Source organism: Podarcis filfolensis (genome assembly GCF_964270895.1).
Source record: "Podarcis filfolensis genome assembly, chromosome: 3".
Classification (NCBI taxonomy): domain Eukaryota; kingdom Metazoa; phylum Chordata; class Lepidosauria; order Squamata; family Lacertidae; genus Podarcis; species Podarcis filfolensis.
This window is the reverse complement of record NC_139606.1, coordinates 76,726,382-76,742,373: the sequence shown is the minus strand read 5'-3', so window position 1 is coordinate 76,742,373 and position 15,992 is coordinate 76,726,382. Positions and strand designations below refer to the sequence as shown.

At 42.5% G+C, this 15,992-nt stretch overlaps 1 protein-coding gene across 1 annotated transcript; it reads left to right on the top strand.

Moving 5' to 3' along the window:
• Positions 1–2,283: 2,283 nt before the first annotated feature.
• TOMM20 (translocase of outer mitochondrial membrane 20) lies at positions 2,284–9,528 on the top strand. The gene is made up of 5 exons (XM_083606136.1): positions 2,284–2,539; positions 4,385–4,431; positions 5,153–5,234; positions 6,591–6,733; positions 9,113–9,528. Exons 1-5 carry the CDS (start codon positions 2,416–2,418, stop codon positions 9,155–9,157), a joined length of 441 nt encoding a protein of 146 aa, XP_083462262.1. The 5' UTR covers positions 2,284–2,415; the 3' UTR covers positions 9,158–9,528.
• The last annotated feature ends 6,464 nt before the right edge of the window (positions 9,529–15,992 follow it).

Genomic DNA, 15,992 nt, shown 5'->3' with positions numbered 1-15,992 from the left:
TTTGGGACTTCTGCATATTCTGTCTCCAGAGTTTTGAGTTTAGAAATTAAGCTGGATTAATTCATAATATTAACAAGAGAAGTCACACTAAGAAAGTTCAACACATAACAATTCTACTAGCCCGTCTCCACTCACTATGTAGTGATTTGGGGTCTAAAAGGGAAAGAGACAGTCTACTCCAGTAAAGTTTACTTAAAGAAGATTTGCTAACCACAAGCATTTGATCATTTACAAACCTGTTTTTACCAGTGATTGTCCTTTCTACTGTTACATTAAGTTTGTTTCCAAACCTTCAGCAGTATACTGTTGCACACCACCCCAATCTCCGAGCAGTGTAAGATTTCAGGGGTTCCAGGTGCTTACCTAGGTTTCGTGTTTCCATTGGAAAGATTTACAGTGGAGACTAAGGTGTATTCATGATATATGGTCTGTTTACACATATATACCACGAGCCTACAATGGAGGGGTTCACAGCATTAACACCCCAAGAGAGTCTTCCAGCTTCTAGCTCAAGGTAATCCGCTGTCCTCAAGGCCTTTTTGGGTGGCCTTTGGCAACATTTGATGCCTCCTACCCCTGCAGGAGGAAGAGGACCCACCTATTTTTCCTCTGGTGCCGAGCCACTTATTTAGAGGGCCATTATCAAACCAGGAAGCTAGCCTGGCTATTCCAGGAATTTGAATCCTTCCTTAGATTTTAGCCCTTGCTGGATCCAAGAATTATAAGGGTCTCTGCATCTGGCCTACTTCCACCCCCCAAAACTCATAACAATACTTTTAAGCTGAAAATCACCACATTATCAAATTGCATCTCCATGTCCAAGTTTAAATGTTCCTGCTTCTGGAGATTTTTTTAAAAAAAGATTTCCCGTATTTGAACCAATTGATGAAAATACTTTTAAAGAGAATGCATATTACTTCATTCCTGTATTTCAAACTTGCAACTGTACCTGTTGTATTGTTGTTGTTATAAGAATTTTAAGGTCATATATATATATAAAAAAAATGTTCATAACTATATATATAAACCACGTCTGAAACCCGCACAAAAAAGGTCCTGAACAAATTGACCTCATATTTCTCTGCAAGGTCAAAGTGGGAAACCTCCCCATTGTCTCTTTCCTCACAAATCCTGTCTTAAGGGCACATTCAAGATAAGAACAGGGTGTGAGCCTGTGACCTAGATTCAGAAATTAAGTAGTTTTAATAACAAAAGAGTGGCCAAAACCCAGATAATGAAATCAGGTAACTTGCCAGACAGGAGATAAACAATGTACTCAGATTTCTGATGTATCTGGGGGTGGTCTTGGACTCCAGGGTGGCAAATTAAAAATGTCTATATAAGGGCTTGCGCGTATGGCTCGGGGTCCTCCTCTCTCCTGTGTGTGGGGGAGCATCCTGTTGCAACAGTTAATAAAGATCAGGCTTACTAGCTGCTTTGCTTCTCAATATTCTCTGGTTGCGCTGTGTTATTTTCTCCTACCTATAGAGAACCTACAAAAGGACTTTATATGGGCTCTTGGGTACCCTGCAAGGGAAAAGGAGCAGGTTTTTTTTATTTATATCATTATCTTTGCAGCAGGTATCCCAAAAAGGTCCATGTAGCATCCAGTCAGGAGAAATCTGGCCATGCTAATCATGGACTTTTGTGGGTTGTGTAACTGAACAGACTTCTTTGATAGACTTGGTTTATGAACCCAAACTGACTGCCAGGTTGCCACCAAAGCTGGCTGAGACATCATGCAAACAATTTATTTGTGATTTTGGTCAGTTCAGTGACAGGTTATAGGGAAAATGAGTGTTGATTAACAAAATTTAAGAGGTATTTGTCTAATGTAAGTAAACTTTGATTAGGCCATCTGTTTCTTTGAAGACGACCTGCTAGACTTCTAATCTAGCACAGGAAACTACTGGGGAATTCTCTGTACCAACCATCAAACATACTACATGGAAACTGCAGCAGTGCTGATCCCACAAGATTTGCTAGTGCTATATCCTACCATTTTAATGCCTGCAACGTAAGAGCCTCTGCGGCGGTTAAATGCAGCGAGCCCGCGACACCCTTACGCAGAGGTTAGCCTGGGACACGCTTAGAGTAAACGGACTCCCGGGGACGCTAAAACAGACGTGTCTCCTTCCACATAGTTTTAGGGGGCGGGAGGGAGGAAGAGTCCCGCGCGAACCCACCACGCATGCGCCGCGCTCCGGCGGAAAGCGATGCGCGCGTGCGCAGTGCCGCTGGGAAACGGCTCGATTTCCTGCCCATGCGCTCGGCTGGCGGTCGCTGGCTGATGACGCAATCCGCCCGCCGAAGCGAGCGTGTGTGTGTGAGCGAGAGGAGCTGCGGTGGGCGGGGTCTTCCTCTTCTGCTGGCTCCAAGGTGGCTGTGAAGTACGAGGCGGGCTCGGCAGGCAGGATGATGGGGGGAAAGAGCAGCGCCATCGCCGCGGGCCTCTGCGGGGCTCTCTTCATCGGCTACTGCATCTACTTCGACCGCAAGAGGAGGAGCGACCCCAACTTCAAGAACCGGCTGCGGGAACGTGAGTCGCTCTTGGCCGCCCGCCGCCCCGTGCAGCCGCTTCCCCACTCCGCGCGGAGCCGGCCCTGGGTCGCCCCTCCGACCTGCCCCCCTCCCCGCCCCCCGCTCCATTGGCGGCCGGGCCTGGGAGGGTGGCCCTCCGGAGAAGCCCCGCTGCTTCCGAGGCTGCGGTTCCTTCGCCATGAGCGGGCGCGGGGATTTTGCGGTGGCCCCGAGGACAAAGCAAAACCAGGCCTCCCAACTGGGCATGCCTCTGGCGTGGGCGACCTTCTTCCCCTTGCTCCCTTGCATCGCCAGGCTCGCCTTCATTTCAAAGGCCACAAGCTGCAAGTGTTTGGATGAGGATCGCTTCACACGGTGTTAGGACCCACCTAGTGTGTGTCTTTTACTGGATGCACGCAGAAACCTTGTGTGTGTGTGTGTGTGTGTGTGTGTGCGCAGCAAACACATGCTCACTGCTGCATGAATCCTCCTGGAATTTGGGATTGGCATTCTGCGGTGGAAATGCATGGTGATGTATATCGTGTTTCCTGCCACGTGTTTTGAGAAGGGTCCCTGGGAGTGCGGAAGCTTGTTGCATTTTTGATACTTTGTTTTGCACAGGTTTCCAAAAACTTAAATATCTTAATCAAGCTGTTGAGATTTTTCCTCCTGCGTGGAAAAATGACTAAAGACCACCTAGGTTATTTTGTCCCATGTTCATCCCTCTCACACTGTGATTGGGTTTGTCACCTTTCAGGTGTTGCAAAGTGAACATATGCAGCCTTTTCTACTCATGTAGACTTCCCATGTGATTTAGAATCCTAGAGAGTTCAAAGTCCCCTATTACACAAGTACCCCCTGAAAAGCGATGAAGCCTCCAACGAGCCCAGATGGAGGAAGTAGACTCACAGGGAGTGGGAGAGCAAATTTTGTAAAGTTAACCTGACTTCTTAGGGACTTACTATACTGTTACGCATTCTCAAACCCTCCTGGTACTGTTGCTGTTATAACTTCCAGGATAAGGATGGATGCAAGAGAAAAATGTAGAGTTATCCAAAATGCAGAACGTTCTCTCGTACTTCTGCATTATTTCACCTCTTCAATAAAAAACTCGCATTCTTTAACGTGATCATTCTTCCTTAAAACACACGCTCACAGAAACTGTTTTAAGTGCCAAATTGTGAAACATGTTCTCAGAATTGAGCTGGTAGCTTTTCTGTGCTGAATTTTTTCAGGGATTTATACAAACAATGTAAATATTTTGTGCTTTGTCTTCACTTCTTGATAACATTTTCTTCCAGTATGGTTTGCAGTAGAACATGATAATGCAATAGGAAGCAGTTAACTTGTCTCTGGGTGATGGGGCAGTCAAGTGATGTTGGGACATTTGATATGTTAACTGTTTCTCTGTAGCTGTTCAGTATTCCTGCCATTCTGTCACTATTCTTATAGGGCATGTGACAAATTGAGGCAGACTAGCTCCCCCACCCCAGAAGTGTGCTTCAAGGCAACATTGTATTTAATTATGCCACTAGGTGGTAGGGCTTCTCACAGTTATTAAAATGTTACCTCCACTCCTGGTAGCAGTGGTCCTCCTGCTGTATAGAGCCTGCAGTGAGCTCAGGGAAATAGTTTTATCCTAGGAAGTGTGTTTCCAGGCAGTATAAGATGTAATTTTGCGTAAGTTCTTATAAATAATTCTCTATATACAGGCCTTTGTAGATTCGAAATGTCCAAGTATTGTTCTTCCCCCCACGTCAGTTTGGAGTGCAAATAGTATTGTGATTCAAAGATCAATATATCCTTTTTTCAGTAGATTACCAAAATATAGACACTGAAAATGTGTGATGTGTTTAATTTATAGGACGGAAGAAGCAGAAACTCGCCAAAGAAAGAGCAGGACTTTCAAAGGTATTGATACCTTGTTGTCTTGAGTTCAGTTTTAGTTGTGGTACATTATACATGGCCTACAGAATTCATTTCAAATTGGATTTTGGCTTGAAATGATCGTACAGGCAGTGACCATTTTGCACAAGGGTTCTGTTCCTGACCCGCACACGCATCAACAAAGCACACATAAGCCTGCCCCATTCCACCCCATTTTGGAGGCACTTCCGGGTTGGCAGCGACAAGCATGTGCGTGATTGTGCAATAATTGGACACGTAAAATGGTTGCTGTCTCTACTAACAGCTTTTTTGATCTATGTTAGTCAACTTGAATCCAGATAATTTCCTGCACCACTCACCAAAAGTGTATTTCGTGTTTTCTGGCAGTCGCCCTTGCTCCCCAAATCATAGGCAATTCAGGAGAATTACTGACCCTCAGAAGACTGCTTTTTGGAGGGGGGGAGTGTTGAGGGGCTGGGGACAGCACTTTCCATAGTCCCCCTTCCATGGATATATGTCTAAATTAATTATTTCCATGGAAAGAAGTTTCACAGAGTGTGGCTCAGTTCTGTAACAAATGCTGATGTGGAGGTGATCTCAGGAGTTCAGGCATCTTGCCAATGTTTAAAAACCTAACTTTAAAAAACCCCTACTAGAATGCTCTTAAGTACTGTATTTAAAAGCATATGTGAGGAACGGGATGTTGTGACATAAACGGCTGATTGCATAAATGTCATTGTTACAGTTACCTGATCTAAAAGATGCTGAAGCTGTTCAAAAGTTCTTCCTTGAAGAGATACAGTTGGGCGAGGAACTGCTAGCACAAGGTTGTTGAAATTTTTACAAATGTGGGGGAATGGGGGAGTAAAAGATAATACAGTTCAAATAATGTTAATTTTTGAAATGGGACATAATGGGGAACAATAGTTAACTGAGGGCTTCCTGGTTTATATGCATGTGAAGTGGCTATGTGCAAGGCAGTGAGATTTGTTTATATTTCAGCTTAATAAGCCTAGATATCATCATCCGGATACAGCCATTATTTAACAAGATAGCACATCTGAACTGTCATGTCATATAAATCTAATACAGTGGTACCTCGGGTTAAGTACTTAATTCGTTCCAGAGGTCCGTTCTTAACCTGAAACTGTTCTTAACCTGAAGCACCACTTTAGCTAATGGGGCCTCCTGCTGCCGCCGCGTTGGCGGAGCACAATTTCTGTTCTCATCCTGAAGCAAAATTCTTAAGCTGAAGCACTATTTCTGGGTTAGCGGAGTCTGTAACCTGAAGTGTATGTAACCTGAGTTACCACTGTACAGTGGAACCTCTACTTATATTCACCTCCGGTTACGTATCCTTCAGGATACATATGTGGCAAACCCAGAAGTATTTTTCTTGGTTTCACCACATGCGCAGAAGTGGTCTACCATGCCGCCTGCATGCGCAGAAGTGGTCCCTCCGGTTGCGGAAACCTCAGGATCCAACCGGAGCTCCGGAATGGATCCCATCCGCAACCAGAGATACCACTGTACAGATTTAGTACCCTATCCAGACCGGGAATCACCAACGTATTGGCCAGATGTGTGGACTGCAACTCGTGTAAGCACAGCCAGTGGTCAGGGATGATGGGCATTGGAGTCAGTAACATCTTGAGCAACATTGCCATATTGGCTGCCCTGATCCAGGCTGCCAAATACCAGTCATATTTAAAATTGCTTTGTTAAAAGTCAGAAATTTCCTACCATGATTACATTATCATCACAACCACCCTATCTTAAAAAGATGACACTCAGTGAAATGGTGTCAAATTGGGCATTTCTGCCTTTCTCAAAGTCTCAAGTCAATAATGTATTTCGTTATCAGTCAGCAAATGGAGGTTTACTGTCCTCCATTTACTTGAAAAAAATATTCTAGTTGTAATGAGTACCTTGACCAGAAATCCTTCTCAGTTCTGGGATACTAAGCCATCCAAGCAACCCAAATATCATCTGAAGGGTAGTTAGGAATTATTTCTATTTTATTTTCTATTTCAAAATGGCATCTGGGAATAAAGTGTTGGTAAATTGACTTAAATTCCCTTGGATATACAGTAAGATTTGCTATTAACTGAAGATGAGTGACAAATGAAGCCTAAAAGTGCAAAGCTAATGATTGCCAATTTAACATGCTTCATATTTTACAGGAGAATATGAAAAGGGTGTTGATCACTTGACAAATGCCATTGCTGTGTGTGGACAACCGCAGCAGTTACTACAAGTTCTGCAGCAGACGCTTCCGCCACCAGTGTTCCAGATGCTTCTCACTAAACTCCCCACAATTAGCCAGGTATGGAAAGCTGTTTTATGCACTCCTTTTCGTATTTTGAAATAGGAGTAGTCGCAATCAACATTGTTTGCCTGCTCCTGTGCATGTTTGTTCCCACTGATTTTTAACAGCATTGCTGCTCCCAGGAAAGTGTGCTCAGTGTTGCAACTTTACAAATAGTTTTTGGTGGTTTTGCTGATACTGAGACAATTGCCTAATTCATCACATTAGTAGACTTGACTTTAAAATCAGGGAGGTATTCTAACTGGAATTGAGCAAGTGGTGGCTCTGTTTTGTTTCATTTAGTGCAAATACATCCCATTTTTAACTCTAGTCCTCAAAGCAGCTCAGAAGATACAATGGGCACTTGAAACAAAACAGCTCCACTTGAGCAGGAACTAGCATCCCACAAAGCAATTGGTGTTAAAAGGCCCTAGGGATCAGTCCAGTGGGAACAGAAGCAGGCACCTGGTGGTGTTTTTGCCTTTCTCATATTATGGCTCAATTCTGACTTCTCAAGCAGCTCATGCAAGCAGCGTTTCTGGCAATTGTGCCTACTGCCTGCTTGCTTGCTGTCCTTGAGACCAAGGACTGCTTGTCAGAACAACTGTAGCTCTCAAACCCCGTAATATTCATTCCTACTATATGCAGCTACTCTGGGTTATATCCAGAAGTGTGTTTCTGTTAACTCTTTTGATGCTTCTGTGAATGGAAGGAGGAGGCAATTTATTTTCTATCCTGCCTTTCTTCCATTATGAAATCCAAGATGGCACACATGTGGTTCCCAGGCAGTCTCCTATCCAGCCACTGACCAGACCCAGACCTGCTTAGCTTCAGCAAGTTATTGGCCTCGTTTTGCCTTCAGGCCATCTCCTGGGCAGCGTGGAAGGGGGTTGCAGAGGGAGGCGGGGGAATTAGTTACCTCCTGCTTTCCATTCACAGAAGCTTTCATTGAATCAGTGAGCCTTCTGTGGAACAACACAATTTGATGCAACCCTGTTGAAAGGGTTGAAGCAGATTTCCAATGTGCAAGAGCAATTATTTGCTTCCCTTTAATAAGAAGGGTTTACTGTGTCTGAACAAACTCACATATAACTCAGAATTAAAGGGAAAAGATGATCTAGCAGTTTTATATATTCCTAGCTCCCAAGATGTCCTCTGATAATGTGTTCTGTGAAAGGCTGCTTTTGAGGATTGTCTGTAATCTTCAGTTGGTTCATGATGCAGCTGTCCACCCAGCTCCCAAATCCTAAATGACTGGCGTTCAGAGCTTGCCCTTAACTTCATGCCACATCATATCTGACCATTTGCTATTCTGGTTGGGGCTGATGACAGTTATAGTCCAACTTCCTGGAGGCCACCTTGTTTGTTACCCCTGTTCTGTGGTACAATCTTGCTTTAATTGTCAGTGCCAACTGATAACTAGTGCTGACAACGGGTGGTATAAAGGGCAGAGATGGATTCCTCACTATAGAACTTTCCGTATACCATTTTGACAGCCCCATCTATTCAGGAGGTTAGTTCAAACCATATTGTTCAGGTGAGCATATCTGGAAGTATGAATTGAACAAGATATTCCTAAAAGAGAAGAGTTCCAAAAGTGGTTGCGGCACCATGAGGAGCAGTAAAAACCCTTATTTGCGCATGAGTACCTGTGTTGGAAACCACTGGGTAACATTAGCTGCCATGCAAGCAGGCTTTCTCTTTCTTCCCCATGCCCCCAACCTACTTTGGAGGGTCCCCCAACATTCGTGAGCATATTTTAGGCAGCACTCGGTTGCAGAGGACAGGAAGTGGACTCCCATAGAATGGCTGGATGTTGCTTCCACTGGCAAATGGACACCTCTGGATTTCACCCACAGCCTGTTGCTCGTCAGACATTTCTGACAGATCTAAAACTTGAGTTAAAAACAAATCAGACCTGGGGTTCTTAAGAGCTTGCAGCTGCAATCAGAATTTAGAAAATGGGCCACACTATAACTGCTACAGGGCTTTTTCAGTGTTTTCATTCTGGCTGAACATAAGAAATCTGCATAACCAAGATTTCTTGGTATTTGTTTCATTTAGTTAATTTCAAGCTAGCTAAAGCAAGCGGAGTAAAATATTAACAGCAGCAATAGATGCAAGTTTAATTACTGGATCCCAGGTGCATCAAGTTTGGTTGATGTTCGCTTGGCCAAATACTGCACAATTTCATTTTTATAAATACTGTATTTTGATTAGGAAGCTTATTGGATCCTTGCTGCACTTGCTGTTTACCTGCTGCTTTCTTACTAATGTTGATTTTCACAGAAGAGGGAGAATATAAATTTAATTTTGCAGGTTGCAACTCATTCTGTAATTCACCTGACGAGAGAGAGTCTTATTACTCTAAGATGATTCAAATATTTTCTTTTACAGAGAATTGTAAGTGCACAGTGCTTGGCTGAAGATGATGTGGAATGAGAAATTTCAGCTGGAAAAACAAGTGTTTCCTTAGCCCAAAATATGAGCATCACTGGGGGGGAAGAGCAGGGTAAAGGAGTAAGCATAGAACTCATGAACTGTATACCACATTTGAACCGACCAAAGTTAATTTTAACTTTGAGTGGGTTGGTTTGGCTGGACTTTATTTATTATCTAGTGCAAAGTGTATTTTGATAAATTCATTTTATAAATACACCATGTTGAGTTATAAAAAGTATCATTAATGTCATTTATATATACAGTTGCAGCATTGTACATATAAAAGATGTATTACTACAACATAAAAAAACCCTGTGCTCATTTTTGAAAAACCCAAAGCTAAGGCATTAAAAGACGTACCTGCCCTCCCATGTGTATGTGTGCTCATTCAAATGTCAAAGGGATAGTGACAAATTTCAGCATGTTTTGTACAGTGCCCAGGACTGTTTCAGATAGCTCTTATTAACTTTATTTTGTCTTTGGTTCTTTGGATCTTACACCAAGTAAAATAACAAAGCAAAATAATCATTTTGAAATCCTAAATCATTTTAAATGCAGTTTTATTGTAATCAACCTCGAAAAATATAACTAAGAAGAAAAATGTATTATGGGGGGGCACAACTCAGAGGTTCATAGAATCATTTTCCTATTAACTCATTAGGACCTCACTACTAAATTATTATTATATAATAATATATTCATTTAATTTCTATACAATTTATATTTTTAAGAAAAAAATCTCAAAACTTTTTACAGCTGAAGAAATATAAAGTATGCATTCAAAGCAACATACCGTACTTAACAGGAAACTAAAATATTATCTTAAAGATTTCAAAATAAAATGTTACAAAAGAGGTCAACTACAGAATGTACATATAATACAGCATATTATATATACCTTATACAACACACACACACACCTTAAAACATTTCAAAATAAAACATTGCTAAAGGAAGTCAAATATAAAATTTATCATACAGAAGTGTTTTACTTACAATTTTAAATTGTTTTGAAGCCATTCCTGGTTCTTTTTAATATAGGCAGAAATGTCAGGCAGTCTGATTTTTTTCTTTTTAAGAGAACGAAAATGTAAGAGAAAATATTTATGGTGGTCTTTTCCAGCTTGACTATTTCTTTACAAGTAATAGGGCTTTGTATTCCAAAGCTTATAGGAAGCCATGGCTGAATTTTTTTTTATATTTTTTGCCAAGCACCTTGTCCAAATTTTACAGGATGCACAACTTTGCTGTATTTTTTTTAAGTGACAGAATTACATACTAAACAACTTTGTTCTCCAGGAAATATTCAGACCATGCAGTCAACATTATGTACTTGTTTCCCTTCAGAATTCTTTATCATTGATTTGACCCAGCTGTGTCCATACATAATTGCTTTATGAAATATTTTTCTGCTTATTTAACATTACTTAACATTAGCCAGCCAAATAAAATACACACATTGGGTTGCATCTAAAGCAGCAGTGCCCAAGGGAAAATTTTCCATCCTCTCTCTCCACTGCCACACTCATTGCCCCTAACCCCCCCCCCCAAAGGACATCTCCTGAAGGCTGGGTGAGTCTCGAAGGGCTTGGAATGTGGTGCTGCTTGGAGGAGGAGATGGTGAATGAAAGGTAATCTTAAACTCACTGCTTGAAGGGAGGGGTGAATACAGACTGCAGTGCAGCTGATGTAAGTCAAGCTTAACTATAATTCAGATTACTGGTTAGATGTGCTGGGTGAGGAAAGGATCGCTACTAAATCCCTTAATGCTTTGCGGGTGTTGTAAACGCTGACCTAGTTTTGTTACAGTTGCAGGTAGGTAGCCGTGTTGGTCTGCCGTAGTCGAAACAAAATAAAAAAAATCCTTCAAGTAGCACCTTAGAGACCAACTAAGTTTGTTATTGGTATGAGCTTTTGTGTGCATGCACACTTCTTCAGATACACTGAAACAGAAGTCGCCAGACCTTTATATATAGTGAGAGGGATATTACTCAGAAGAGTGGTGGGAATGGGTGATTGGCTGATAGGTGTGGTAAACCTGTTGACTTATTACCAAACTTAAAACCATGGAGAGACCTGGTCTGAACAGAGACATTGGATTCTTATCTCATTATACATGATAAAGCTATTTTTAGCCATCTCACCCCTTGCTTTTTCCTGTAAGCCCAATTGCAGTCGTTAAGTCGTCAACAGGTTTACCACACCTATCAGCCAATCACCCATTCCCACCACCCTTCTGAGTAATACCCCTCCCCACCCTCTCACAATATATAAGGGTTTGGTGACTTCTGTTTCAGTGTATCTGAAGAAGTGCGCATGCACACAAAAGGTCATACCAACTTAGCTGGTATTTAAATTTTGTTTCGACTAGTTTTGTTATGTTGCTGTAGCTACTACAAGTGGTGGTGCACTTCTGGTACAAGAGCCAAAAAAGGAAGAGAGGTTGGGGTGCAGTGGGTCAAGGAGTTGAAACTAGTTGGAATCCTGTGCTCACACTGAAGTTGTGCTCACCTCCAATGCTGATAGAAGGCTTTCCTTGTGAAACTAATGTTGCAGTTCTCCCACTGAAGTAAGTGGAGAATACTAGCTCGATGGTCTGTCAGCTTCTTCCTCACACCTCCTGCCTCCAAGATGAACTCTATAGCAGGGCCAATCATGACTTGGCCCTGCAGATGTATCAGTCCAAGTTAGGGTTAGGCACAGCATTTATCAAGGCATGTATTGTGGACTCGCATCAACTTGTCTCCTACTTTCTGTCTCAATATATTAAAAATCGTAACGTCAGCAAAAATATTGTTTTTCATTACTTGCTTGTTACCTAGAAAGGTCTCCAAATGACATGCATTTATAGACATAAAGAAAAATACATTATACCATGAAAGGAAGAAAAGCCACAAAATATGTAGCTTTTAAATAAAATTATAGCAATCCTTCCCAACAACAGAAAGCTTTGGTTTTACACTAACAATAAAACATAATCAACTCAGCCCAGCAAAGGCCGGAGGGGAAAAGGTAAGTTTATACCTGGTTCCAAAAAGATGTCAGTGAAGGTGCCAAGCAGACCCCACATGTGGAAGCTGCAACTGGAAAAGGCCCTCTCCCGTGTCATAATCCTCCGAGGAGCGATCTGGAGAGAGACCTGGGATGAAGATCTGAGGGTTCAGGTAGGTTCCTATCATTGATTGATGCAGTTCAGTATAAACAATACTATTTTGGATTATTCAATCTTCCATCACAAATTGTTGCTGAGTGCCAGCTCATATAATTCCTTTGGGAAGTGGCTTCCTCACCAGGTGACTGGTACTGGTGGTGGTTTTAACTGCAAGGGATGTAGGGCTGGCCAACCAATCTTACTATGTCCTAGCTAGTGCACACACCAACCCCCAATGAAATCCTGGTCATTGTATGTTACCATGACCCACTATAACAGGGGACTTGTGGCACAAATACATGGGAGGGACAAGGGTATCAATGGCTATATATTGTCTCCAGTATAAGTGGTAGCAGGCCTCTAAATGCCAGTTATCATTATCCCCACCTCTTCTTTCCCTGATTCTCTCCCCCACAACTTCACAATGTCTATGACAGCAGTATCTAAAACACTGAATATAACTGACCTGTAGAAAGGACTCTATGGTTGAAAACAGACTTATGTACCCTTGTTATCCATGAAAATATTTCAATAAAAAAAATTAAAAATAAATGCCAGCTGCTGGGGAACAGGAGTGGGAAAAGGCTATTTTACACCATGCCCTGCCTCCTATAGTTTGTGGAGTTATGTCATGCTCTCAGCTCATGTTAATAGAAATCTTATTTAAAAGACCAGTAAAGTTGGGCACTGTGGAAAGCAGGATGTTGGATTGCACAGGCTTCTTGGATTTTTATGTCTGACAGTAATGTAACCGGCCCAGCAGAACTGGGTGTGGAGACCCTTTGGCTTTCCAGATGTCGCTGAACTACAACTCCCATCAGCCCCAGCAACCACGGTCAATGGCCAGGGATGATAGGAGTCCAGCAACATCTGGAGTGCCAAAGGATCCTCACAGCTGCCTTACGTGGAGAGACAATATTATGGGCTGTAACTGTAAGGCTTTTCTCAGCTAGCAGTCTGGACAGGCCAGTCATGCAGGGTAAATAGGCTCCCACTGCAGGCCCCTTACATTCCCTCAGCCTCAGGGAAAAGTGAAGCCCCAGGGTGCAAGGCAAATATTTACAAAGTAAGACAGAGCATTCCGCTCTCCCCTGTCTCTTACCTGAGCACAAGGTAGCTTGCTTTTCTCTGTCTGACCCTACTTATAGACACACATAGTGTGAAGCCAAATAGCCTAGCCACATGAAGAGGAAATATCCCTTTGTGTCCAGTCAAAATGCACACAAGAACCCCCCCTACCCACTTTTATGATAATTTATTAAGAATAAGGTTTTGGTGGGGGCATGATGGTGCTTTAAGAAAATAAAGAGAACTAGCTTGTTTTGGAGCTAGTTACGTCAGGTCTAGGAGCTGCATACTCATGCAAAGGGTCTTTCTTCACATGTTACCGTATGCAGCTTCTTCAATGGTCGGAGGGGAGGGTGAAGGACCATGAGGGACAAAGGAATGTTAGCAACATTCCTCTTTTAAGAATCTGAGCCAGTTCACTGCATTTGACAGCTGTGGTGACCAAGCTGGCTGTAAGGTCACTTAACAGACAGGAAGTATATACACAAAACCTGGTCTGCATACTTTGTATAGGTCATGGTGGAACAAGAAATCATAGCTATCCAAGGCACCATATGCCAATCACCATCCTGATCTCTTTCAGCTGTTTTGGACTATAATTCCCATCAGCCCAAGCCAGTGAGGAGTTGTAGTCCGAAGCTGGAGAGAAACAGTTTGGTGATGGTTGGATAGCTGATTTCTTCCTGAAATCAAAAGTGATGATTTGGCATGGGGGGGGGGGCGGGCGGGCGGAATGTATATGACAGTACTTGAAGAGTGGAAATCACTAGAATGGAAAGCAAGTTTTGGTTCACCACAGAATTTTTTTAATTCAGACATTTGAAGGAGCTCCAGATATACACTAGCTTTCATTCACTTTGCATTATGTGCTACAGGCTGACTGGAAACATTATGTAACAGGGTTAAAACAAAATTAAAAATGGGTAGCCATGGCTGCTACCACTCCTGAAAGGAAAAAACCTAAATCAAGAAGCTCAGAATTTAAACGGAGTCGCCGCTGGTGAGGCAGTCTTGATAAAACTAGTAGTGGTGAAGGTGTTGGACTACATTCAGATCCAGTAGTTACTTCTCTCCCATTCTGGAGATGTAAGAATATGTGACAATACCCAAATATTTCTGGAAATATAAACCTTGATATATCAAGGCCTGAGACCACTCCATAGGGAGGTTGAAGCAGGAGTTCTACACCTCCACCACTAGATGGCAATGTGGCACTCTTGCAGTTAGATAAATTATTTCCCCTCTTTCCTGTAAAACTCTTCCCACCCCCCTCACTTTATCTCTCGCGAATTGATAATTTCATCCACTACCTTATGAAGACAGAGGGGGACATTGTTTGATGATCCATTACAAATGTTGTAGTTTTGGACCCGTTCCCAGCGTTGTGTCTCATTGTAGGAAACAATGGTTCAAAATCCATCCTTGCTCCCTCTCCCAAAACAGGTAAATGCAACCCCCTTAGGAGCAATTAGTTCTGAGAAAAGCTTTTCTCAAACAATTGCCAGGAAATATTGTCCTGACCGATATTTCTGATGCAATGTCGGCTTTCTCAGCATTGTTATTCTGAGTGATTTCAAAGCACAGGGGTTCAAATCCGCATGCTGCCTTGGGCCTGAGGTATCTCAGCCCTGGACTAGAATCCTAGTGGAGGATTTTTGGCACCTCAGCCGACCTAGTTCGGGTACCTTAAAACATTAGACAATAATTAGTTTGAGCAAAGGTGGCTTTATCTTTGGAAACAATAATATATATTCCCAGACAAACTGACTGCTTCCCACCCTCTTTCCTTCCTCACCACTCTCTCCCAGCCTACTGGGGACAAAATTCGATGGAATCTGCTCTGGGTTTGCTGTTCTTTGACAAGAACATTTTAGGTATCTAAATTTAAAAGAAAACGTCTGCTGTAGGGACTCTTGTTCTGACATCACCTTCTGCCGTGTACAGCAGCCATACTGTACTTCTTCTGGCCAGGAATCAGGATAGATGTTTTAAATTGCACTCCAAGTGAAATATGGAAAATAAACCCCAAAGGATTCTTGGCGCAGCCTGCGGCCTATAGCAGACGTTTGTAGTGTGCAGTACAAACAAAGGGAGGGAAACTACAGAAACTTTACTAAAAACAGGAAAGAGTAATCCAGTCCCAAGTTCAGTATTAAAGTCATGATCCTGTAAGTCCATTCATTCCGTCTTAAATGTCCTGGATCAACATGTGGGCTTAGCAACACAGTGAGAAGGTAAGGAACAGTGACTTGTTTATCTTTGACTATGCAGGGCACACTCTGTTCAGCGCAGAATATCATATCATAGTTGGCACAGTGCGTGTCTTTAGTTTTCCCCTGGCTTTATTAGGTTGCTTCCAGATGACCTGTTTACTGAGCAGCCATCTTGATTTCTTTGCACAAAGTTCGGTGGGGAGGTTATACAATGCCAACTGTTTATTGAGCATTAATTGATTGCCGGAAGGTTATATGATGCCGCATCAAGCCATCGTTATCCCATGCTTCCAAGTGCATTTCCCCATCCCTTTGCTTATTGCAAAATGGCCAGTTTTATTGAAGCAGGTGTGGCCAGCAGGACCGTCACATCTTCTTTAGTTGTGCAACCTGAATTGGCTGG

Bases quoted from the DNA above. Each gene is read 5' to 3' on its own strand.
- TOMM20 (XM_083606136.1), top strand. From the start codon at position 2,416: ATGATGGGGGGAAAGAGCAGCGCCATCGCCGCGGGCCTCTGCGGGGCT. The intron at 2,540-4,384 runs GTGAGTCGCTCT...TTTAATTTATAG, and splicing joins CAAGAACCGGCTGCGGGAAC to GACGGAAGAAGCAGAAACTC. The intron at 5,235-6,590 runs GTTGTTGAAATT...CATATTTTACAG, and splicing joins CGAGGAACTGCTAGCACAAG to GAGAATATGAAAAGGGTGTT.